This window comes from Ostrea edulis, chromosome 2, assembly GCF_947568905.1.
Source record: "Ostrea edulis chromosome 2, xbOstEdul1.1, whole genome shotgun sequence".
In the NCBI taxonomy this organism is placed as follows: domain Eukaryota; kingdom Metazoa; phylum Mollusca; class Bivalvia; order Ostreida; family Ostreidae; genus Ostrea; species Ostrea edulis.
The window spans coordinates 17,123,201-17,150,112 of record NC_079165.1 but is presented as its reverse complement, the minus strand read 5'-3'; the positions used below and the strand labels follow the sequence as shown (position 1 = coordinate 17,150,112).

At 35.1% G+C, this 26,912-nt stretch overlaps 2 protein-coding genes across 4 annotated transcripts in view; one reads left to right on the top strand and one right to left on the bottom strand.

Moving 5' to 3' along the window:
- Positions 1 to 20,691, top strand: part of LOC125681245 (leucine-rich repeat-containing protein 74A-like) — a 24,561-nt gene extending 3,870 nt beyond the window's left edge. Inside the window, exons 2-16 of one of the 3 annotated variants that reach the window (XM_048921252.2) lie at positions 5,618 to 5,667; positions 6,403 to 6,724; positions 8,699 to 8,886; positions 9,776 to 9,817; positions 10,513 to 10,620; positions 12,953 to 13,046; positions 13,539 to 13,588; positions 13,684 to 13,762; positions 14,243 to 14,328; positions 14,473 to 14,667; positions 15,764 to 15,859; positions 15,958 to 16,218; positions 17,520 to 17,605; positions 17,695 to 17,754; positions 20,295 to 20,691. In XM_048921252.2, the coding sequence (XP_048777209.1) occupies positions 6,403 to 6,724; positions 8,699 to 8,886; positions 9,776 to 9,817; positions 10,513 to 10,620; positions 12,953 to 13,046; positions 13,539 to 13,588; positions 13,684 to 13,762; positions 14,243 to 14,328; positions 14,473 to 14,667; positions 15,764 to 15,859; positions 15,958 to 16,218; positions 17,520 to 17,605; positions 17,695 to 17,754; positions 20,295 to 20,457 (1,830 nt within the window). In that variant the 5' untranslated portion in view covers positions 5,618 to 5,667 and the 3' untranslated portion in view covers positions 20,458 to 20,691. Of the gene's footprint in view, positions 1 to 5,617; positions 5,668 to 6,402; positions 6,725 to 7,126; positions 8,419 to 8,698; positions 8,887 to 9,775; positions 9,818 to 10,512; positions 10,621 to 12,952; positions 13,047 to 13,538; positions 13,589 to 13,683; positions 13,763 to 14,242; positions 14,329 to 14,472; positions 14,668 to 15,763; positions 15,860 to 15,957; positions 16,219 to 17,519; positions 17,606 to 17,694; positions 17,755 to 20,294 lie in introns of those variants that run through there. The other 2 variants (XM_048921253.2, XM_048921254.2) reach the window with 2 other exon arrangements.
- On the bottom strand, positions 20,641 to 26,912 carry LOC125681244 (alpha-amylase-like). Its single transcript, XM_048921251.2, has 7 exons — positions 26,654 to 26,912; positions 25,809 to 25,939; positions 24,436 to 24,581; positions 22,854 to 23,968; positions 22,531 to 22,764; positions 21,851 to 22,076; positions 20,641 to 20,939 (listed from the first exon to the last, which is right to left on the bottom strand). Exons 1-7 carry the CDS (start codon positions 26,697 to 26,699, stop codon positions 20,720 to 20,722), a joined length of 2,118 nt encoding a protein of 705 aa, XP_048777208.1. The 5' UTR covers positions 26,700 to 26,912; the 3' UTR covers positions 20,641 to 20,719.

Here is a 26,912-nt window from a genome sequence, read left to right as displayed (position 1 = left end):
ATAATGTTCTATTTTCACACATTTGATTATAATATCTTATATTCACTCTATTTGTTAGAATGTCTCATAATCACTCTATTGATTGTAATGTCCCATAATCACACATTTCATTATACGAGTAATGTCCCATATTCGTGGGGATCCGGGTTAGAATAGGTCCTCAGTATCCCTTGTTTGTCGTAAGAGGCGACTAAATGGGGCGGTCCTTCGGATGAGACCGCAAAAACAGAGGTCTCGTGTCACAGCAGGTGTGGCACGATAAAGATCCCTCCCTGCTCACTGGCCATAAACGCCAAATATAGGCCTAAATTTTGCAGCCCTTCACCGGCAGTGCATCTTCGCTATCCAAGGGTGACGCTCCATGGTGTTTCTCTTTTCACAAGAGAAACACCGTGGAGCGTCACCCTTGGCTACCGAAGATGCCGGTGTTGTAGAGTGAGCCTTCCCCCATAATGAGACTTCCCCCCGGAAGCCTGGCTCTAGAGTGAGCCTTCCCCCGGAAGCCTGGCTCTAGAGTGAGCCTTCCCCCTGGGGGAATGCTCACTCTAGAGCAGGAGAACCCCCGGGGAAATCTCACTCTAGAGCCAGACTTCCTCGTGGGAAGACCTACTCTATCACTAGTTGTAGAGTCAGACTCCCCCCCCCCCCCCCCCCCCCCAAAGCAGGACTTCCCCCTCCATTTTTTTTTTTCCTGGTAAACTACTATCACTTTATAGAGATTGTTTAGATACCAGGACCTTTTTCAACAAAGCATTAAACTCAAGAGAAGAAAACAGTGAATAAAACACATTGGAATTGATAAGCCAATTTGTTTGACCCATAGACCTTGAACTTTGACCCACACAATACCTATGCCGTGGTTAGTTTTAAAAGTTTGAAAAATGAAATGAGGAAATTTCGAATTTATGTTTCTTCTCATCTGCGTACAAATATCGGTTATGCTTTTAAACGTGTACAACTTCAGGTAGAGAGGTAGGTAAGTTGGTAGGTAGGGTACTTTTGAAATAAGACAATAATAGCTCAAAAAGTTCTTTGTACCAACCACATCTTTTACATCAGTAAAGTATTTGAATGTTTCATTCTGCAAAACTAAGTCATTCAAGGTCTTAATGCCTCTGTCAACCCAATTCGTATTAAAATTCCATTATTTAACATCAACAAAGTTTCTTATATCTAAATTCAAATACATGTAATCTGTAACAGAAAGAGAGCTTTCTTTAACTCTTGATAGAGCTTTAAATACATCTTTCCAAAACACATTGTCAATATGATTTACAAATTCATTAAGATTTTCTTTGGATAGGTGAAAAATGAAATCCACATTTCTAAGATTTAAAATACTATGCAACATATGTTGCCATATACCCTCATTATCAGCAAGGCACCTTTTGACCCAATTCAGCTTAATATAAGATATATAAAATGCCAAATGTACCATATTTAGTCCCCCTTCATCTTAATTACTCACAATTGTATATCTTTTCAACTTTTCTACCTTGTATCCCCAAATAAATTTAAAAAATATTTTATTCAACTCTTCCAGTACTTGTTTAGGTGGGTCAGGCAATGCTGAAAATAAGTTTATGAGCTTTGGGAGTGCTAAAGTTTTGATAATTGTGATTTTACCTATTGGAGTTAAATCCCGTTTAGTCCACAAACCTAGCAATTTTTAATGGCATTAATTTTAGATTGATAATTACATAAAGTCATGTCTTCCAGATGTTTTGTAAATACTATTCCGAGGAGCTTAAAATTGCTATTTCCCCATTTTATTTTCAGATCATTACACAAAGTTTCCGCCGAACCTGATTTGCTCCTCAACCAAATTGCTTGTGATTTTGAAATATTTAAACGTAGTCCAGAAATCATTCTAAATATATCCATAACTCTCATAGATTCTCTAAGTGATTTTTCACTGCCATCTAACGTTAAAAAAGAGTTGTCCGCATGCTGGCCTAATTTATTTTCTTTTCCAGCCACAGTTACACCCTTAATATTTCGATTTTCTTTAAGTGCTTTTGCCAACAATTCTACTGTAATAATAAAGATATATGATGCCAATGGATCTCCTTGTCTACAGACTCGTTCAAGACTGAAGAATTTATATAAGTTTCCATTGTTAATTATACAACTGGTACTAGAGGTATATAGAGTAAGAAACCATTTTACAATAGATTCCCCAAAATTGAACGACCTGAGTGCCTTTACAATAAAATCCCATTCCAATGACTCAAACGCTTTTTCAAAATCTAATAATAATAACAATCCTGGCTGATTTTCCTTTTTTAGATAGTCAATCAAATCATACAAAAAACGAGTGCTTTCACCAATAAAACGTCCCTTTATAAAACTCTTCTGAGAGTCACCTATGTTACTTGTTAGTACTTTCTTTAAACGATTTGCTATGGCACTAAAACCAATTTTGTAATCAACATTAATAATGATATTGGTCGCCAATTTTTTATATAGCGTCTATCTTTTTCTTCTTTGGGAATACAAGTTATTACACCTTGGGATTGAAATTAAAGACAAATAGCTGATTTTATAAACAATGCAAAGTACATCATGAATTGTTGAGTCCAAATCAGTGTATTGTATAGAAAATGAACTCTAGTTCTTATGTTAAATTTTTATATCAAGTTTTGAAGGAAGAGGAGTTCATAGCCTCACAACTCAAAAGAGAGAAGTGGGAAACTTATCTTAGTGAAACTATTTCAGAAAAATGTTAGGAATTTCATTATATGAATGCATCTTTATGCACAAAAGAAACAAATTTAATTTATTTTCAATACCGTATTCTTATGTGTTATATACACTGTAGCTACAAACTCTTTCCTTCGCAAACTTAAACTTGTAGATAATGACTTGTGTTCATTTTGCAAAAGTGAAAGAGAAACAGTCACTCATATTTTTTATGACTGGGTGTATGTATCTGCCTCCTGGAGAGATTTTGTGAAATGGTACAATGCATTTGTCAAAGGTTATAAAATCACAAAAAGAAGTGTTTTACTAGGTAATATTGATGGAAGTTGTTTGGAAAAATTCCTTCTTTTGTTAGCAAAAAAGCCCATTTAAATACTATAGAAATTTAAAAAAAATATTGTCAAAATGTATTTCATAGCAAATCCAAAATGCTTGGTAAATGGGCATTGTGTGATAATATAATGGACAAGTAGTTTGTTGAAAATCATAATACATTTATATGAAAAATAAAATAATTACCTTTATCTTGGAATGTGTATGTGTATATATGTATGCTTATGTATATATTTATGTGTGTGTATGTATATATTATACATGTATATATCATATATACAATTCACTGTTATTGTTGATGCAGAAGGTGCACAGAGTAATTGCAAGTGTGAATGAGCGAGTGTAGATTACAATTTGAATGTTTGTATGTATAAATGCAAAGTGAAGATAACGAACAGTGATCAATCTCATAACTCCTATAAACAATACAAAATAGATAGTTGGGCAAACACGGACCCCTGGACACACCAGAGGTGGGATCAGGTGTTGAAAATACAAAAATAAAACATTTTTTTTAAAAAGTAGGTAGGTAGGTAGGTAGGTAGGTAGGTAGGTAGGTAGATAGGTATAGGAAGGTAGGTAGAGAGGTAGATAGGTAAGTAATTCCCTGCCCGATAAACTAAACTTTATTTCATAGTTTGCATAGGAGGGGATGAAAGCGGGGGTGTCCCTCTAGAGCGAGACTTCAAGAGGGTGTTATGGCTCTAGAGTGAGTCTTCCCCCTGGGGGTAAGGTTTATTCTATAGCACGTCTGCTGGGGGGAGGCTCACTCTAGAGCGAGACTACCGGGGGGAAGGCTCACTCTAGAGCCAGACTTCCGCAGGGGGAAGGCTCACTCTAAAGCCAGACTTCCGCGGGGGGAAGGCTGGCTCTGGGGAGAAGTCTTGCTCTAGAGTGAGACTTCCCCCCTGGGGGGAAGTCTGGCTCTATAACACCGGCAGTGGTGACGTCTCCATATGAGTGAAATATTCTCGAGAGGGACGTTAAACAATATTCAATCAATCAATCAATCCCATATTCACTATATTGATTAAAATGTCCCATATTCACAGATTGCATTTAAATGTCCCATATTTACATATTTGATTATAAAATCTCTTCCATCGTTGCATGATTATATCTCATCACTACATGTTTGTATACAACGTTATGTTGTCTCATCAACTCTCGTTCGATTCTAATGTCTCATCAACTCTCGTTCGATTCTAATGTCTCATCAACTCTCGTTTGATTCTAATGTCTCATCAACTCTCGTTCGATTCTAATGTCTCATCAATTCTCGTTTGATTATATTGTCTCATCAACTCTCGTTTGATTATAATGTCTCACAAACTGTTATTTGATTATGATATCTCATTGATGCCCGTTCCATTATACCTGGGGTTTTGTCTCATTGATTCTTGTTTGATTATATTGTCTCATTTTAGTTTTAGAACTCATTAAGAAGACAGTGTCGACACTTAATTCAAATTCACAGGTTTTGATAATAACAAAATATGCTTTAGGCCACCTGCTATCGAACATCTATCGACCAATACTATACGTTGTAGAAATGTTTGTTTGTAAATCACCACTACTTGAATAAACCAACTGTCTGTTGTTTGAGAAGAGACATTTAAAACTTTAACAGAGAGAAAATGAAAGAGAGATAGATTAACCGGTGTTGGATTGTCTTGTCTTTTAGTACATGTAACGATATTCAAATCAGTCATTTACATGTTTCAATGATATTGGTAAAAATGCATCAAATGTAAATACGAAGGAATATTCTAAATCAGTAACAAATGGAAACTATGTCTCAAGCGGACAACACGGTGGGCATTAACAGTACAGCAGTCCTCACGTTTAGGTCTGGATTATATATCTAGTATAGAGAACAATCTTAATTCTGATCGTTAATCTCGAATTAAACAGTGGATTAGAGCAAGAATTGACTAAATATTGAACTCGATTTCAACCTGAGAACAATGCAGAATAAAAGGAGAAAATAAATATGACAACAGATGTAAGCACGATGTCGAATGCTGGTACAATACCTTGAAACAACAGATATCTCGCTCGGGGGAGATGGATATATAATGTAATGTGCTTACCCCCCCCCCCCCCCTCCCAAGTGAAATATTGATTCGGCGTTGTCCAGGTCTACTTTACATACCCTGTACAGGTATTTAGTATTGTCCATAAGTCAGTGTATCTAGTAGACGCTATCACGGAAGAAAACAAAATTTAACATGATGCTGGCCCTGCAGTTCCTCGGTAAACTAGTTCTGACTCGCTTTTTAAAAAAAAATGTTTTACCTTTTTACTTCCTTAATTGTTTTCTTTCAGTGATATTATAGTATCTTGTTATTCATTTGAAATTTTCCAAATATTCAAAAAAATATTGGATCTAATTGTTCTTCCATGCAGAAGGAAAGTTTTCCAAGTTACGACCCTGTCACAATAAGTTAACGACTGGCTTAATTTTCTAAATTCTTAAAATAGCCTGTCTCTGGTAACCTACATTTAAAACTAAAGGACCTATTGTAGACCGGGTTATGCATGATTTAATAAGATTACACATTGTATATTTTATATATAGATTATACAATCAGGACCTTGATCATTACCAAGCCAGACACAATCGACAAGGTTTGTTATTTTTCCCTCTTCAGACTTTTTACAGATTAATCTTCTGATAAAATTCTTATTACCATTTTAACACCAACGTTGAATATGAAAGCATTTAAGTTTGACGTGTTTATTTAATTTCTTTAATTTGTATCCGTTGAATGCTAATATTTGATTTTCAAATAATGAGAATTTTTCACTTCGTTGCATAAATGCAAATGTTACAGATTTCAATTTTTCGACATTTATTGATTAATTTTGATTTGATTTTTATTTTATTTATTTCTTCATTTATAGACTGTGAGTTTATCATATTATGTATTTTTATACATTATGTTTGATTTATAGACTGTGAGTTTATCATATTATGTATTTTTATACATTATGTTTGGAGACAAGATGGTTTGCCGCTACACGGTGATTTGCGTCACTGGATACATTTGAATAGTTCCAAAACACTGAAAATCGGTTTTAATTGATATAAAGAAAACAAAATAAGATTTGTATATTCTGAAGCTTCGCAATGTTTTCCATCTGTGTATTGCGTAGACGTGTGACGTACGTGTAGATCTAGGCAGACAAGAATTTGATATCCCCCCTCAGCACATTCAATTTGTTTTATCTGTAACTCAAAACACTATCAAGCATGTATTTGATTTTCACTAGCAAACACCTGTTTGAATTGAAAGTGATATTCATTTTTACATCTTTTTTCTTCATTTGTTAATCTATTACAACTATTCGTCCCTGTTGCAGATGGCCGTACAGCAACCACAGATCGCCTCATCGCCCGTCAAACGCGTCATATCTACAATTCCGGAGGGCTTCGAAAATTCTCCAGATTTAGAGGGCACTGTATCCCGCCTCAGTCGGAATGAATCCCGGACAATGATGTCACGCGCCTTGTCCCGGAACCTAACCCGGGCCTCATTCAGAATGCCAACCTTGGTAGGAGGTCGTAACTCAAGAACTTTCCTCGTGACGGATTCGGCCATTAAGACTCCGTTTGAACCATATGACTTAAAGACTCCTTTTGACCCAGATGATGATTATGATTTCGACTTTGAAAGCGATGACGGTATACACGTTTTGAAGTTTCCGTATTATTCAATAAGGACATATCCGACGTTTCACAATAATATATAATTATTCGTGATATTTCACGTATAATTCACATGCATTCTATCTCGTTTCTGCAAAAATATCCTTGGGTATATTACCATGTCTGTTTTAGAATTAGCATATCTTGACAGTTCCTGATTGTTGCAAGTAAAAAAACAAAAGTAAGTAAGTAAGTAAGTAATTTTTATTTAAAGTCGGAAACTATATACAGGTAAACAATAAACATGAGCTAAGAGCTCTTTAACCGACTATATAGCATTAAAAAAAACCACAAAGTACTAATGATATATAATTGCATGCATAGACATAAAAACAGAAATTTGAAATAAAACAGGACGCATACATATATACAGACATCACAAGTCATGCATATATATACACAGGGACTAGCTATATTAAGATGAGCATGCATCACTGAAAACAGTTTGCAACACAAACATAAAAATATGGATATATACATAGAATAAATAAATATGCATACCTAAGAGACAGAGCGGAGTAAAAATAAAACAGTTAAATTTGTACATGTACAAAAGTAAAATCAACTCCTACTTAATACAGTAAGTTGTATAAATAGACATTCATGTTGCAAAGGAGAGAAAAATCTTTGGAACAATCGGTTATTTAACTCGGGACCTTTGCAGTGTTATTTAGTCGCTCTAACTACTGAGCTACTCAGACACCGATCTACAAATATTTTATTACCACAATAGAAAAGTTAAACCTTCTTCAGAAACCATACCAGAACTCTTCATACTAAGGAGATGAATTTTTTTTTAAAGAAAATGTCAGAAGAAACACCGCGTATGTCTTTAACTTTGTTTTTTTGTTTTTGTTTTTGGTTTTTTTTTTTTTTTTTTGCTTCTGATGACAACACACAAAAGAATTCTGATGCACATATTCAAGAAAAAATTAGGGAATAAAAAACTGGGAGTGGCGGTGGGATGAGAATGACAGGTTACATGAGGTAATCGCTTTAACTTGAACTGCATCTACATGTACAAAATTCTACATGCAGCATAAACTGAATTAAGTTTTATGCTTGACAAATTGGTAATATTTAATTGAAAATTTTGTTTCATTGTGATGCCTTACAGTAGAAATGATCTTGTAACAAATACGAAGCACATAACTCTGACACTATATTAAAGAAAACTTTGGTTTTGTCAATATGCTTAATGTAATAGAATTTCTACTGTTATTATCGCCATTCAAACTGGCCGAGGGAGTTTTACTCCCATACAAATGATTTCCAGAAAAGGTTGTACGAAACAACACGAAAAATAGATTTATTTTCTGATCCAACAATCATATAAAGAACTACGCATTTTGATGAGAACTTGTAAAATTCAAACAAACGAATAGCACTTTTAACTGCTTGTGTTGAATATTGTCATGATAATGATAAGGTGTGCTCTTAAAGATCACACCCGCCGAGAAATAATCAATTGAGTATTGTTGATCTAATCTCTCAGCTGAAATCTTTTATTGAATGTTCATAGTCCGTATCGCTCACAGAGGGAAATGAAATATATGTACAGATGTATATGTAAGTATTTTAAAAGTGACCAGTGACATTAGGAATTCAGATGAACTGAGAGAGCTTTACTGATCATAGACCATAGATGAGTATGGCTTATGATAACGGCGGTAAGTTAATTAAACGAAACCATATACACTGTACGTTAGAAAGAAAAGGAAAAAAATAATAATTAACCGATAAGCACCTATTTGATGGTATAACCAGCGCATATATAGCACGTTTCTAACGCGCTTTCGTTAAATATATCTCACTTTTTTGTGGAAATCAGCAAAACGTTCGGAGTTTTCCAATTCTTGTAGGAGAGGCGGGTCTAAGATTAGTAGGTGCGAATTATGTTTCAAAACCAGAGTAAGTTATAGACATCTAATTCTTTTCCCTCTCCCATAGATGACTCGTCGCCATCGAAGATTGAGTCGGTGGAGGATCTACTCAAGCGAAACTACCAGAACATCTGTCGTCAGCTGCACGTGACGCCACGCTCCAAAATTATACGAGAGTTCGGGAAGACGGCAGTGAACTTAGCTGACCTCAACCTCTCTAATAAGGAACTCAAGGCCGCTCTGTTGACCTTTATAGTAAGTTAATCACGTTTTCATAGTATGATTCTTGTACAAAATAATACTGGAAAAGTTGTATGGGTATGAAGTGTCGTTTTGATAAAACTCAAAACAAGGTTAATAATATTTCAAATAATGGTACGAAACTAAATTCAAATAACACCCCATTCAACGAAAATAATAAGAAGCTACCGATTTTGGTATTTTAGTAGGTGTGTTAATAAGTTTGTTGAATGATTATGAATATTTACTTTAAATTTGAATTCTATATGCAAGTTATATTGTAATTCATGTGCGATAATTAAATACTGGTAGAATGAATAATATTTTGAAGAGTAGTTCAATGTACACTATAGAATAAAAATATCTGAAAATCCTTTAAATCTAATAAGGGTGACAATAAACTTTCTGAAATATGATGATGTACGCCATTGAACGCGGGTATTTAAATGCAAATATTAACAACTACTTAGCCTCAGGCATTGATATATTTTCCGTTATAAATGCAGTGTATATATCATATATAAGATATATACAATGATAGATTTTGAAGGGAAATGAATACACATTTTTGAGAAGAAAAATGTGATATTATCATGATTATTTTGTGCGATTGTTCTGCTATCTCACTTCAATAATATAGGAAATGTCTACAAATTATCACATACTTCATCAGATTTAATTTCATTTTTAAATATTTCATTACAAAATGTAAAGCAAATTTCTATATTTAAAAACAAATCAACAAAAGATACATGCAATCATTATCACCTCTAAGCGTGAGTCTGATACCGTAGGGCAATACGTTCTTTAAATTCAATTTAAAAACCACAGAGGCGATTTTCTTTCTTTTTCCTATATTGAATTGCTTATAAGAAACATACTTCAACACGGGGAATTATTACAGAAATGCAACGAATTCGACGATGAGGATGATGACGAAGACAAGGTAAAAATAATATATCCTGTAGCCACTGCGCATGCTTATTGTTACTGGTGATGGCCGCTTACAGATCACGAGCATTTGCTATTCTTTAGGTGCTTGAAGGAATGCAGTTCCACACCTTTCTTTTTTCTCTCTTACGTTTCGAATATTTTCTTTACAGATTTTGTTTTACAGGTTTCTTATACTTGTAGTGTTTATTATTGTGCCTAATTAGCGTGACTGTATTGTCCTGACAAAAATATACATTGTATATATATATATATATATATATATATATATATATATATATATATATATGTATGTATATATATATATATTAAAAGAAATAGAATAAACAGTACACAAAGTTAAAAATTTAACGCAAGCGCTTTCATTTTATAATCCTCAGGTGTTACATTTTAAAATAGTTTTGAAATGGTCTGACGTCATAAAGGCGTCCTAACATTTCACGTTCATAACGACGTCATAAACGAATGAAGGGAAAAGGTTTTTACGTCGTTATGTACGTGAAATGTTAGGACGCCTTTATGACGTCAGACCATTTGGAGATATATATATATATAAAAGCCCATTCACTATATATATATATATATATATATATATATATATATATATATATATATAGTGAATGGGCTTTTAAGCATTAGAACATTGACAAAAAGTCTTAAATCCAGTTTGTGGTGGTTTTTTCTTCCTAGAATGATGACGAAGTATATGAAATCAATGTGTCCGGAAATAGACTTACCACCAAGGAAATCAGCTATCTGACCGAGCTCCTGACGGTTAACAAGAGGATCTCCAACGTGGTCAGTAATCTACACAGACATCTCTAAGTTTATTGGTGTCCAAGGGGACATAGGCGGTATATAGGTATTGTTTCATGGATGTCCACGGGTTTCAGTTCAATTTCACTTTTTCCCCCCACTCAAACCATATATTCGGACTTGAGGAACATAGGTATTATTGCAACTATACACCTGTCAGAGGTATATAAGAGATAATATGAAGACTTAAATATACAATATATACAAAATATATTATAATGGAAAGAGACATGGAAGGCACGGAGGACAGACTATCCAACTATATCATATATTCTTAGAATAAACATACCTAGGTTAGTATTCGACATAAGTTCACAAAACTTGATGAAATTTAGTGATGTACAATATCTATCATTTAAATATGTCTTTCTTAGATTTGTTAGTTCTTTACATTCAAGGAAATTCAAGTTACATAATTTACAAATTCTTTCATTGAAAGGGATATTGTACTATCTCCCAGTCTCCACTGGGAGATGATGATGTAACGTTCGGAATTTTATAAAAATTTAAATCAGGGAAATAAACACTACGTAGCTAACGTTTTATTGATGTTCAAGAAAAATAAACGCTAATTAGCTAACGTTTTATTGATGTTCAAGAAAAATAAACGCTAATTAGCTAACGTTTTATTGATGTTCAAGAAATAAACGCTAATTAGCTAACGTTTTATTGATGTTCAAGAAATAAATGCTAATTAGCTAACGTTTTATTGATGTTCAAGAAAAATAAACGCTAATTAGCTAATGTTTTATTGATGTTCAAGAAAAATAAACGCTAATTAGCTAACGTTTTATTGATGTTCAAGAAAAATAAACCCTAATTAGCTAACATTTTATTGATGTTCAAGAAAAATAAACGATACGTAGCTATCGTTTTATTGATGTGATTATACATATGTATAAGGGAAAATAGCTACAGTACTATGGAGCTTTTCTTTCATTGATGTCCAAGGGGAAATGAATACTACGTAGCTATCGTTTTATTTATGTCCATGAGGAAATGGACGCTCAGAAGAGATTGGCGCTCGTAGAATTTCATATATGCGCACAAAAATATACGAGTTTCAGCTTTGTGCTGCATATGATTCTGTAAAACAAACTCTAATAATCGGATTGGCAGCTGTTTCAGTTCCGGTTATCTTAGTTTACATGGTTTACATCAGGGTGTTTGATTGCGTTGTGAATAGATGCATATTGCATGATGTTGTCGTATGATGGTCGTTCAGTCATCTGAACCAGTACTATTGGTGTTCACTCTCGTCCGGATGAACTTTATTATGTGGCTGCTTTATTGGAATGAAATGGTTCGTTAAGCTATGTTGTGAAAACCACGCGCATCTATTACTTCTTTTTAAGGTATTCCATGTATAATAAAAGGATAATGAACAATTTTAAAGGATTTAGATAAACATAAAAGTTTATTGCTAAATAGTGATGAAAGTGAAGCAGATGAAATTCACATGACTGGTAAATGATTAGAAGCTGACCTTTTTGCACTTAAGACTTTTTGGAAGAGTTGTCTGCCCTTTGTAAAATAAGAAAAATCTAATTTTCTAAAAATGTGTATGGTCAATGTTTAATTTTATTTCATGTTTTCATCAAAAGAAAGTGTATGTAACTTTCTACCAAGAGATTAGTATGAAAATGTAATTTGTTTTTAAAATATTGTAATAAAACATGCTTTTCCCACATACTTCAATGCTAAATTCTAGGTGAAATAAATCAAGCAGTAAACAAAATTTTGAAAATTCCTATGGTGGATTATTTTTATTTGATGAACCCTTCATAATGATACCATGATTACAAATATTCCACCATCCATTTATTAGATATGAAATATGGTCATTATACACTGAATACCTTAAGTGTCTATCAATAACTTGGTGGTACAAGGCTTCTGAGTTAGACAGGACCTCAAGGACTGCACATATTAAACACATCGTCATTTTTTAAAACCCCGTATTAAAAAAAAAATCTTCGTGTACAATGAAAATATTAGTGTGCGATCAAAAGAGATTTAAACCCATGTAATGTCAAGTCAACAAACAATCTTGAGATATTTGAATAAAGTTGACATTAAATGATATAGAGATTAATCTTCCTTTTCAGGACGCAATAAAGTTTTGCTAGAAGATTTGTCGGATATAAAAACACACTCAAACAACTAAAATTTGTATCATCATGACTTTGTAAATATTGAACCGGAATCATGTACTGAACCGGAATTATGAGCTATTTAACGCATTCTGTGATTCATATCCAGTATCAAAGTGATTCGATTTCAAATATTGATGTCAAAGTGCATTTTTTTCCAGATTTTGTCTGCGTGTCAGCTGTCTGGAGAAGCATTGGTCAAACTGGCAGAGTTTCTCAGCAAATCTTACACTCTACAGAAACTGGACTTAAGTCGTAAGTCAGAGAAATGATTGAAATTAGGCCTCACTTCACAAAACCAAATAATATCAATTTGTCATTCTGCCACACTGCATCTCAGTCGTAACTCTAACAATCCGCCACACGACAGAATATGATTCATCAATCGCCACACTACAAAATGTAATCATATGTATCAATTCGTTACACTACAAATTATGATCAAACAATCCGCCACACCACAAAATACAATCCCATTCATATATCTACATATATCAATCCGCTACACTACGGAGTATAATCTCGGTCACAAATTTATCAGTCAAACATTTCACAAAACCCGAATCAGCCATAAATCTTAACACTTTCTAGAAACTCAGATGCAGTCTTATAAGTTTCCAAAACATTATAACACCCGCTCTCTATCTGAATCATTGCTTTTTTAAAGCTTACATGTATCTTCTTCCTGTGTTTTTGATATAATAAGAATTCGACTTCCGCGCAATTAATTGTTCTTGCTCCTTTCAGACAACGACCTAACAGACAAAGATGCAGACGCTGTGTGTAAAATAATTCAAGTAAGTGTACAGAAACCTCACAGAGAACCAATGAACTTTAACATAACATGGGATATTATATTGTTATTCTAATGGATGTATTTTATGTTTTACAGAAAAATGAAAGTATTCAGGAGTTAATTTTAGCTCATAATAACTTGGGAGACAGCGGTTTGGCTGTAGGTGCTGCTTTGGGTAAGTTTAGTTGAACTTTGGTATTGTAAAAATCAGTTTCAGTGCTAATAAGATGTGTTTAAAACATTGTGGACTCCTTAGTGTTAAGGATAATCAACGTTTTGTGGATTTTGCAGCTACGATCTAACGGAAATTGAAACCTTAGTTTGCTAGTAGTTTACTCATGGTTAATCAGAGAGATAACCACAGTTTCACGAGTTGATATGCTTGTGTGTTTTGTTCTGCTTATTGAATTTCAAGGACGTACATGTGGTGAGGGTGGAGGTGGGTCTCGAAGGGAAAACCAAATTGCAAATCTAAGTATTAGATAATTCTATCTACAATTATAAAAATAGCTACACCATATATAAAAGAATTCTATAAACTACAGAAACGATTGCATAGTAAAGAATGTATCCTTAAAATATTTGATTTATTCCTTTAATATCGCCTTTTATTTTGTACTTTACATCGGTGATAAACGATAGCATTGTTTTACAGTTGAAAACGAAACCCTGAAATCCCTTGATCTCAGTTGGAATCATATACGAGTTATCGGGGCTGTCGGGTTAGCCAATGGCGTTCGGGTAGGACAGTTCAAATGCCTCGCTTTCAATGAATTTACTCTTCACAATGCTTCAGAAGTTTATCAATGCCGAAATTTACTCATTCGCACCTACAGAACATTAAAACAGCAAGCAGAACGGAGTCACGTGAGTTTTATTTTGTAGATGAACTCTAACCTGGAGACGCTCATTGTAGCTTGGAATGGGTTTGGGTTTGAAGGAAGCGTGGCTTTAGGAAAACTACTCTGTAAGAATACGTCATTACTCCACCTTGACCTCTCCTGCAACAGAATTCATCCACCTGCTCTATTTGAAATTGTCAAAGGTCTGGAAAAGAACAAATGTCTACGACGCCTCAACGTAAGCGACTGCCTTCATAGATTGTTAACAGCCGTAAAATGGCTGAACCATTTCCAAAAAAAAAAAAAAAAAAAAAAATGACGTAAAACCATAAACAATCAATCAAAGATTATTACTTAGTCTAGCGTATGATACAGAATAATTTTGATGCAAAGAATCAAATCGGTCACCGAAATTTTAAGCATTCTAAACCAATTTCAAGGAAACACATAGAACTTGCACATGTAGTATGCCATTATTTGTTATTATTTGTTGAATGGAAACAGAAGAAACAATGTTAATCTTAAATACTCAATTCATAAAATCCAAGTACTGAGAGTACTGAGAGAGCTTAGGAGAGTTGAACTAACAAAATTTTGGGAACTATTCTGTTTCTATGCATTGAAATCAACCTCCATTTCGAAAGTTTATTCGTTAATTATCATGAGCCCATCACTTAAAGATATGTGTTATACTTTATGGACAAACATAGATAATGATACTCTTTTTAATTGTATCTAATATTTATGAACTTTGTTCTTTCTAACTATTGGTCCCGATAGAAACTTCATAAAATGTTCTTATGTATACGTCATCAAAATTTTAATAATGCAGCGTGTTGCGTATGATAGTATCACTCTCTCTCTTCTCTCTCTCTCTCTCTCTCTCTCTCTCTCTCTCTCTCTCTCTCTCTCTCTCTCTCTCTCTGATAAATATTAATCGGAAACTCAAAACAAATTGCTTTCATATCTTATACACTGCTATTCCAAGAGTAGTCATAAAAAATCATGTGAAATCATAAATTGTTGATAATGAAATGTATTAATAGCAACAAAAGGGTTATATGTAAATATTTCTTATTTATTCAGAACTTTCATACATGTAATCGATAAGGAATTATTCTACCGAAACAATGAAAACCATTTTCTCATTTCCCTAAACATATTTTCTAACACAATCACAAATTGATTAATCGTACCTAGAGCTGATAATAGCATACAAAATTCTTATTGTGTTGAAATTTTTTGAATATTTGCGATATACGTTTATCTATCATTGATGTATCGTAACCACATGGTGAGTTATTGTATTATTACGTTTTTAAAAATCTTTATAGCTATCCCAGAATCCTATCACGGCGCCAATGACGTCAATACTACTAAATCGTCTGCTGCGTGCGAAACACTCCTCTCTGCAGGAACTCGACCTCGCGGTGAGTCCACATTGATACATGTATACAAACGTATTATTTAACAGTTCCTTACGTACTTGTGTGTTTCTGTTAATGGAACCACTTTTATCCTTTTGTAGGGAGTTGTGGTGGACAAAGAATTTAATTCGGTGTTAGAAAAGATTCAGAAAAAAAGAATGTTCATTGTTCGTTATGACTCGTCACTTCCGGTCAACAAGGGATCTGTTCCAACAGTGGATCCCAAAAACATTTTTAACATTGATCCCATCAGGATTCTATATTTCATGAAGGAGCATCTGCGGACTATAGATCTTTTTCTCAAGTTTGATAAGGATTCCAGTAACTCTTTGACCAGGGACGAAATGCAGTTTGCTTTTGAGGTAAGAAAATATCTGTGTTTTTGCGCATTCAATAAGAGACATTACTCAGAGAGTGTTATATGGTTTGATATAGTATCTATATAGTTTTTATCATAGGAAGAAAATAGATGAATATTTCATATATGTTTATATTGAACATATACCCATTGAAATGTAACAAAAATGTGTGGTGTTCATAAATGTTCTAATTTGTGTTTGTAGTAAAGGTCTTTTGAATCAGTCTACATAATTAACTTAGAAACGGTTATGAAAGTTATTTTTATACATGTATATTTGCCTGGTTTTAAAGTGAAATTCAGTCATCACATAATATTTACTTTCACTGAATCCTTTCTCTTATATTTCATTTGAAATTGACATTGCTTTCATCCATGACAATGAATATATACTTATTGCAAACTAGTTTGATCCGGTTTTTAGTACCATTATTACCAAATACGGAGCGTAATCAAGGTCAAACCGTGCATTGGCTGTTCCGTTTAACATAACATATGGGTCAACAATAAGATACTTAAGTACTAAAATCTACTTCACATTTCATATAAACAATAAAATATCTTTCTTTGTTGTTTCATTGGTTGATAAAGGTAGCAATCATTGCAGAAAAAAAATGGTATAGTTATGATTTAAAACTAAATAAAGATGGCGTTGATCTGCTTCTCGTGATTATGTCTGTTTTGTTGATTCTTTTATGTTTCTTTGATTATCGTTTCTCGTATATGTTCCAATTATGACATCACAATTAAACATGTCGCTTTTTATAACACCACAATGAAAGAGATTTCATGTCCCTTGACGTGCTGCTGTTTATGAAAAAATCACAGGCAAATTCACATTCTATGGATTAACGTCACATGTACGTAAGAGGAAAATATGTAACCCCCCCCCCCCAAAAAAAAAAAAAAAACCCGACGGTATAAAAAGATTATGAATTAGCGAAACAAAAAAAATGGAATATGCCTCCGATGGAGAAATACCAGGGCTGCGTCCAATATCTAGGGGCTAGGGGTATTATGGATGATTTGTGCCATTTTACACTTTATTGTCTCTTTGTTATTTCGAGGAGAAAAGACAATGAAACGATATTTAGCGGCTTTTTGTCCTGAAATAACAAAAAGACGACAAAAGTACAATACTAGCAACGTTTTGCCTGAAAGTAACGAAAGGGCAACGCATTGTAAAATGACACAAATCAGCCTCCAACGCGTAGCCTCTAGGCTAGACGGTATGATCTTGAACACAGTCCTCTATCTAATGAATATGCTATATCATATTGATGATCATCGGTTTCGTATTTGCAGATGGAGGGCTACCCGATAAGCAAAGCCGCACTAGACTCTGTCATGTCTTACCTGGACACTAACAAAGATGGCAGTGTGGACTTGCTGTAAGTCATATTTCAATATAGAAATTTTGATCACCAATTATAGTATGTAATCAGATGTGGTTGTACAAATATCAGGATTTCTTTTTAAGTTTACCAAAATTTCAAGAAGAGATTGGACGACTTGATCGCAAATTTCCAAAATCGTACAGGTAGTGTCTCGGAATGCACGGTGTCTCCTGTGTGTGTCATGAGAGACCTGTAAATCAGCTTATTTAGTTCAGTTTGCGTTAGATAGCCATATCTGCTTATCAAAGTAGCTTGTTGCTTTCAGTAAATTGCTTCATACACAAGAGAATCCATGCTTTTTCTCGATGTGCATACTGTATACTGGAAAAAAATCGTCCTGTGTAATTTTCAATCTTAACGTAGTTCCACCCTCCTGTGACGTCATACGATTTCGCAAAGTCAATGATTCAATAAGATCCATGCATGATAGGAATATAAATTCTGTTGGAACCTTTTTCAATAGCTATTGTAAAAATCTTGTTAACCATGACATATTTCAAAAGTCTAAGTTATAGATGAATACTCAATTATATGTTTTAAAACATTGAATTCAAGGGAAATGACTCTGTTTTCATTAAGTTATTTTTCAAGTCTACTGTGCGACAGATTTCCTTTATTTTTCACAAACATTTTGTATATCTTTAAAGAAATAGCACAAGTGCTATGAATACTATTATATCGTTTGAATAAGTTTTTGTGAAATTTTGATGATGCTGTTTAAGGAAAATTGCAATTTTCTGACGTTGATATATATGTGTGCTAATTGATAAAAAGGTATTAATACCGCAACATACTTATTTTATGATATCTATTTGTTATTAAGATATGTTATTTGAAGAATCAACAATCAAATATAAGATTGAACCTATAATTCTAGAGGGGTGGAATTACCTTAAACCAAAATTGATTCTTTTAAACTCAACTTAAACTTTTAAACTATATATTCTGCAGAGTTTGTTAGATAAGGCCAGCTTTATGAATATTTGCCTACCTAAGATTCGAGTAAAATGGGCATATAATGATAATAATATAGCGAGCTTTCCCAGTATGCAGCACCAACACTTTATCTGCGATCATATAAACATTGCACAATTATGCAGCAATACACACGTTTAAAATGAAATCGTACACAAAAGTACAGAATTTCCTTTTGGTGGAGAGATTTATATGAAAGAAACAAAGAGTCATATGTACATTATATAGCAAAGTTTAATGAGTACCGTGTCTGTGTCGTTCTGTGAATGTAGGTTATTGTAATAATGGAGCATGGGGAATGTATAATTTAGGTTATTGTAGTAATGGAGCATGGTGAATGTATTGGCTTTTTGAAAATATTGCATGCTTTGGCTAGGTCAAAAATAGGGACTTCATAGCAACTAGTTAATTCTTGATGTCACATTTAAAGGGTTATTTACATACATTATTCCATATCCGCTTCATATTTGGATATTTTATTGAACCTATATATAAACGGCAAACTAACAACTTCTTCATCGTCAGCTTCCCATATCTATGTAGCAACATTACCTGCATATGTTTTTTTATGTCTCTCAGCAGATTCGATATTCGAGAGCTTGTTCTGTGTATGATAATTTGTTTTTAAATCGAAACAAAATAATGTCAAATATAAGTTGATATTACTGGAGATTTAACAGTCTCGTTTGAAGTTAATACTTCACAATCTCTATGGTCTTTATAATGATCTTATCTGCAAATACACCTGTCGTTAGGTCAAATACGGTAACGCGTTTTATACCAATTGTTAGGCTGTTCTTTACATGCTGAGCTTGACTACGGATTACTTCGTTTACCTTATCAAGGAAGAGGGTTCACAGCGGGTGTAACTTGTCAACAGGGGATGCTTAATCCTTTAAGACACCTGGTCCTATCTCTGGTATGTCCAGGGGTATGTGTTTGCCGTACTCTTATATTAATTTTGTATTCTTTGTGGATTTTATTAGATTGATCACTATTCCTTACTTTCACCTTTTCATAAACTATTATGTTTGAGTAGTAATATTATAGATAATTGCATAGGATATAAATTCATTATGAAGGCCCAATCAGCAATGTACTCTTATTTGCATTACCTCTGCATGAAAGGTGAAAATAACAAACTGATCAGTCAATCTCGTAACTCCTATACGCAATACAAAATAAAGAGTTGGGCAAACACGGACCCCTGAATATACCAGAGGTGGGATCAGGTGCCTAGGAAGAGTAAGAATCCCCTGTCGACCAGTCACTCCCGCCATGAGTCCTACATCTAGATCAGGTAAGCAGAGTAATCCGTAGTCAAAATCAGTGTGCCAAGAACGCCCTAGCAATCGCTATGAAACACATCAGACCGCATTTAATGAACTATATCCTGTGGTAACATTTTGTACTGCTTGATAAAACCCACATATTTGAGAGTATCTATTGAGTGTAAATGAAATATGTGTGGTTGTCTGTAGAGGATGGCAATTCTGAAAGACGGATATAGATACAATGTACAAAGCATGACTCGTTCTTGTCTGTTCGTAGTTACATAAAATACTTTTATCCTTCTGTGTCAATTCAATTAACCAATGCAATATCTGTCATACTGAGGTCACTTTACTTGTACAAATGTATAAAGATGAATGATTCTATTGTATTTGGGAGCCATTATTCCTAACACTTATTACTTTGATTAAAATAGGGAATTCATTGACGGAGAGCGAAAGTTAAAGCGGAAGTTGATTCAGGAGAGAGAGGAGGAAAAATTACGTCACAGCGCGGACGAGGAATTACAAAATGACCATTCATACTCGCAAGCCTTTCAAACTGCAACGAAACCAAAGTTTCCGCCGATTAAAAAATGAAATGTGAAATAACCATTTAAATCAGGGTGTACTTCAAAACTGGTGCTATACGAACTTGAAGACTTTCAGATAGGCCAACTCGGCCAAAAACTGACAATGTGCTTAACTCAACTCAGGGTTATACGGAAGGGGCCGTTTTCTCATATTCGTTTTATTTTTTGGTCACTGTTTTCATTTATGAACTATGATACAATTGTATTTTAATTTTGCAATACATTTATACGTTTTACAATTTTCGTACAGTCTACCAGTGATAGTAATTTCAAATGTCCAGGATTTCACACTGGCCAGACTGATGGAAGACATTTTTGGCGCCGCATTTAGCCATGTGGTTCTTAGATGAGTAGGGCGGATTCCCGCACTTTGGACCGTGAACCTGGCCCTCCCATTGGTTGTTAATTTTATACTTAAACTCAAACCACCCACTCTCCGTCTTAGAACAGTCCATCATGACGTCCAACAACCAGTAATGGGGTCCATACCTACAAATTAGGATCACAGAATATAGCGCCAATATTGATTGATTGTATAATGTTTAATGTCCCTCTTGAGAATCTTTCGCTCATATAGAGACATTACCAATACCGGTTAAGGGCTGTGACATTTAGGTCTATGATCGGCACCTAACGCCAATGAGCAGCGAGCAGGGAGGGATCTTTATCGTGTCACAGCTGCTGTGACACGCGGCTTCGGTTTTTGCGATCTCATCCGAAAGACCGCCCCATTTAGTCGCCTCTTACGACAAGCAAGGGGTACTGAGGACCTATTCTAACCCGGATCCCAATGGGATTATAGCCACAATATGAGAAAGGTTACTTCACTATTCGTGATACTTAGCTACAATATAGGAATATTTATTTTAAAATTTTTGATCCATGGTTACAAAATAAGAATGTGGTTTTTTTCATTATGGCAGGTACCTAGCTACAAGTGAAAATAGTTATTGGCACTCTCTACATAGCTACATATTGAAGGAGGGTAACTATTTCATAATCTCTAGTCCTAGTTCTACAAAATGAAAGTGATTATATTTATATTTCTGTGTTGACCAGACATTGTAGATGGAAAGGATCAATGTACAACCTCTGATCTACAGCCACACTCCGAGAGATATTTTCTGCATTCTATTTCACGTGTATTAAAATCGTGTCCCGACACTAGATATCAACAAATTAAGGTGAATCACGACATTCAAGCTGAAACAGTTGACTTCTTCGATTTTATGTTTGAATTAATATCATACATACTATTTGGTAACTCCTAATATGCACTGTGCTTGCTCCAGAAGCAGTGAAACTTATCAATGAAAAACACACATCAACTAATGAACAAATATTACAATATGTATCCTTAATATAATGCTTGTTTTGCAGAAAGCATTTCTCATACGTACGTGTTTAAGGGATTGTATTCTCTTCTGTTTTGGTCATTCGTTGTCCAAACTGCAGGCGACCCCGAGGCAGGAGTACCCAGGTAGCTTCCCTGTCCCGCTTCCGCTCCGTACCAGTCTAGATAATTATCTCCCTTCTTCCAGGCGTCATAGGCTGCGTAGAAAGAGGGCTCAGTCTTATGTTTGATTGGGATTGCGCATGGACTGGTACCGACGTCTCTGGAACATCCTAAAATTTAACCTTTATTTTGGGATTTGTTGCGGATCGTGTCACTAGGGACGAACAATGCAGAGGTCTATCAAAATGTAGTATATAAACACTTTACGTGTCTGAATCTGTGAATAAAAAGACTACAATACTTGTATAGTGGTTCGTTCCAGATAAAGCTTAATGTAAAAGTTGTTATTTATGCGTGGGGGGAAATTTACACTAATTACGCGGTCGCGTAAAAAGCGCGTAAATTTCCCCACGCGTATAGTTATAAATATTTGATATAATATATATTATATTTAGTTACCGGTATTTTTCTCCCATATGTAATGTTGGACGTGGAAAATCGTGTACAGCGTGAATAACCACTTTTACAGTAAATATTTCAGACTATAAAGATACAAATTTTGAATAAAATGTCCAAGCAGAAATATAATATAACAATATATAATAAGCGAAGAGTGTTCTATACCCTGTCTATGATCATGGTCAATCCCGCCATCAATGAACAGATTTTCCCCGTTTTTCGTGACTCTCTCAATCAAAATTACTGTTCTTTCCCCCTCGCCATTTCCCGCTGCAATGGAGGATGTCGGGGTGGATATAGTAGATAAATTCCCCAGTCCCTGGCTTGTTGTTGATTCTGGTTCAGGTGTTGTTGCAGTAGGATGAAAAAAGAAACGATCGCCAGGCCCAGTTGGTCCACCTAAAGTTTAAGGTTGACATAACAGAAACGTCACTCATACTTTATTCTCATGAGTTTACTTAGTTTGGCGCAATGAAGATTTGACTTACCAACAATGAAAGCTAGGATAGGCTCAGCGCTATTGTCAATTACAATGCGGGCATTGCCACCAGAATTCACCGTGATCTTTTTATTGCAATCTGAAACTAGGTCACAATATTCTCCTGGAGGTAAACCTGTTTGAAGTGTTGCATCCATGTGGCCTTGTTTGGCCATAGCAAAAAATCCTTTATGTCCTCGAGCGAATGATATTTCATCATTCTGATTTATCCAATGATTGATTCCTGTTCCTGCCACGGCATTTCTGAAGGCTACCATGTTTGCTATTGGGTTCCATCGGTGTTCACACACCCATCCATTGCCACAGGTCCCATCAGCATTAATGGTGACGTCTTTCGCTGAATAGTCGGAGTTATGTGGTGGTCCTTCGTCAGAGCTGTGGAAATAATAACTACTCATAACGCGTGTGAATCCATAGTTATATGCCAGTGTAAATGCCACCGCCATTTTGTAATCACGCGGTGTTTTGTGTGTGATTAAATTCCCGCCGCCACCATGTCCTCGTTGGTTGTCATGGTTATCAACAAATACAAAAGCATGACTAGGGTCTGACATTCCCCAGGATGGAACATACATGTTGTTCAATTCCCCAAAATTATGAATTCCGTATGCTATCTTTTGACAATAACGGAATTCAGTGACATAGCCCAACTCATAATATTCATTAACTCTCACGGCTCCATCATTTTGATCTATGACCTCGTGGTAGAAAAAAGGTCTGCCTCCTTCTGGAACATCCTTGACTCTGTCTTCAATGGCTTTGAGGTCACCAGGCCACATGTGCTTTGAGGCGTCGACTCTAAAACCCGCCACCCCCATGTCTATACAGTGATTGAAGTATTCTGCTATTTTATTTCTGACATACTCTTGTGTCTGGTCTAAATCGGTCAGCCCTACAAGGAAGCAATTTCGGACATTATTTGGGTTACTATAGTCATCGACCCCACCGCTTCCGGACGGGCACTTATCACGGGAGTTGAAGTGTTGACGACTGTACGGTACACCAGGAAAATCAAAGTTACTGGAATTAAATCGACTTCCGGCTGTTCCAGTTCCAATTCGTCCAAGTCCAGCCATATGATTAACAACAGCGTCGACATACACCCTGCAAAGATATCATTTAATGGAAGTAAATAATTTCAGTCGGTATTTATATACCTCATACGGGCATGTATGTGACATTTCATTAACTAACCTGACTCTAATATCTTCACATGAATCTGGTATTTCATAGAATTACATGACTGACTCCAACAGTTTGTAGAATTAAATGAATTCAACATTTTAGATACATGCCTGGTACTGATATTCTAAATGTAAGCTTACCTTACAGACTTCCAAGAAGTATACTTACCTGATTTCAGCATTTCATATCTTGCTCAAATATTTGGAAACTTACCTGAATCCAACCTTTCAAAGTCTTTCCTTACTCTAATATTTTACATTTACTAGAGGATCAATCTGAATCCGACATTCTATAGACTAACCTGATTGACTCTGACATTTTAGATAATGACCTGACTCTGACATTTTAGATAATGACCTGACTCTGACATATTGTAGGTTGATTACCTGACTCCTACATTTTTACACCTGGTGACCATGTCCCTGAATTCGGCCTCTGTCCCTCCCCGGCTGTGAAGCTTGTAGCTGACCGGTTGATATCTTTCCCACCACGGGCGATCCCCGACCATGACATGCTCATTTGGAGGCGATACCTGAATACAGGGATTAGACTGAGAGAGAAAGGCGGATAATTTGCATTGATGACGGTCTTTGTGCTAAATTAATGAAAGGCAAGCCAACATCGTTTGATCAGTATGTTGCTTCTCCTAATGTTGTATGGTAGTGGCACGATGAATTAGTCTTTAAATTGAATACGACATTAATTTGTACAACTAACGGTTATTGAAAAGAGATACGACAGCTAGCCATTCATTATGGAGTCGTAATGATGAGTAAATTGCTTCAACGATTCAGGAAAACTTCGCTAAGCCCTAGACGATTTCATCATAGACACATGTCGCAATTGTAAGTTACTATGTAACATTTACGTTCTGACACAAACGCTTCATACTTCCCCTTCCTGTAGTGATAGTGAAATAACGAATATGATAGGGACTAGGAGTTTCAAAAGTATGCCTTTCTAACAATCAACCTTCCTGTAGTGATAGTGAAATAACGAATATGAATGGGACTAGGAGTTTCAAAAGTATGCCTTTCTAACAATCAACCATGCTTTTTTGTTAGTTTTACGTCCTTTTGAGAATTTTTAACAATATCAGAACGTCCCCACCAGTAGATAAATGTTTCAAAGGACTCCTACATGAGGCCTAGCACCGTAGCCGGGTGGTGGGTGGGTGGGGTGGTGGTGGTATTTTACCGTACCAACTCCTGGCATGACAAGGACTGCGTATCGTTTTGTCTGATCGGAAAAAACCCGTTTCATATGAATTGAATTCAATAGAACCCCTCATGGTGGTTTCCGAAGTGCAACAAATCGAGTCGACTTGCATCGCTCTACAGCAAAGTCGGTTACGAAAAGATGAAGATAACGAACAGTGATTAATGTAATAACTCCTATAAGGAATACAAAAGTAGGAGGGCATCAACGTGCAACCATTCAGATATCTACCACAGGAAAGAATCAACAAAGTGATCCATGTAATTATTACAACCAGTTTTGATTGTATTAAAAATCCCCAAAATTAAAGTTGCAGACTTCCTATTTGACAACTTGTTGGTGACCTTTCCTTTAAACGTATTCTATACGATCAACTACCATACGACAAATTGCGAATTACATGGATATTTTTTTTCAAGAAAGTTTGAATGTCTTTTACCTTGATGAATATTATCTAATGTGACAACAAATGACCCCATCCACCGTTATATACATGAATAACAAATACACGTACACTCTATTACGTAATTATTTAGTATACCTGCACTCCACAGAACTGCTTTTTGCTGAGGAATCGCTCACATTCATCAGCGATATCTGTCCATTTCCATTCAAACAAGTGGACAATCACCTGTTTCCCATCACAATGGGGATCTCTGTAGTCTGCACAAACTGATAAGAGGAGTTCTAGTTTATTGTCACAATAAAATGTAGTATAATCGTGTCTTCACATTCTCATGTTTTTAATGCAGAAATGGGATAATTGTAGGTTGAAATTATCGTAACTTGAGCCAAAAGGAGCATACTCGTGGCTTCAAATGTTCAATAATAGCATGTTGTTAACGTATTTCATTTGACGGTGCATTCTTCTTAACGCCTTTAGTGGCAGGGTTCCTCCGCTAAATCAAGTACATCGCTAAATACTTAGATGAATATTAAATGTGAAGTGTATTTGCAGCAAGCGCTAAATCAAATCCACGCTGATTAATCCAAAACTTAATTTCCGCCAAATGTTATACACGCTAAACATACTACTTTTACAAATTTCAAAAGTTCTTGATTCAAACTTGAAGTTCTTTATAGTGTTTTTTCTTCATTCATCGAAAACTTTATTACCTTGTTATATCCCTTCCAAATAATCAATGCCATTTCAATCATTTCCATGTCTTCACACATATTCAGGAAATGTTTTACAGTAAATTGTTCTAAACATTGCAAAAGAAAAATACCCATTTCGTTCTGTGTGCTATCTTTTGTGCTGGTATTGCCTTATCACAGTATGACTTTTGCACTGTGTTATCAACCACAATGTAGTCCCAAAAGATATATATGTATTATGTTGGCATTCTATCTATATGGAATCGTTCTAATAAACAAAGTACAAACCTTGGTAGCAGTAAATAAATGAGAGGAGGACAGCCCATACCCACATTGTTGTCTACGAAGCGTCACGTCCGTTTTCTTAAGATCACTTCAGGTTCTTATTTTTATCGATAAATCATACGATATGACAAACACCAAAGAATAGATACGTGTTGGAAGATAGCGTCTTTATCGCGATGTACGGCTTTTCAATTTATGTGATAGAGAGTCCACCGATTTCCGGTTTATTGTTCCCGTTTTCACACTTACATTATATGTACAT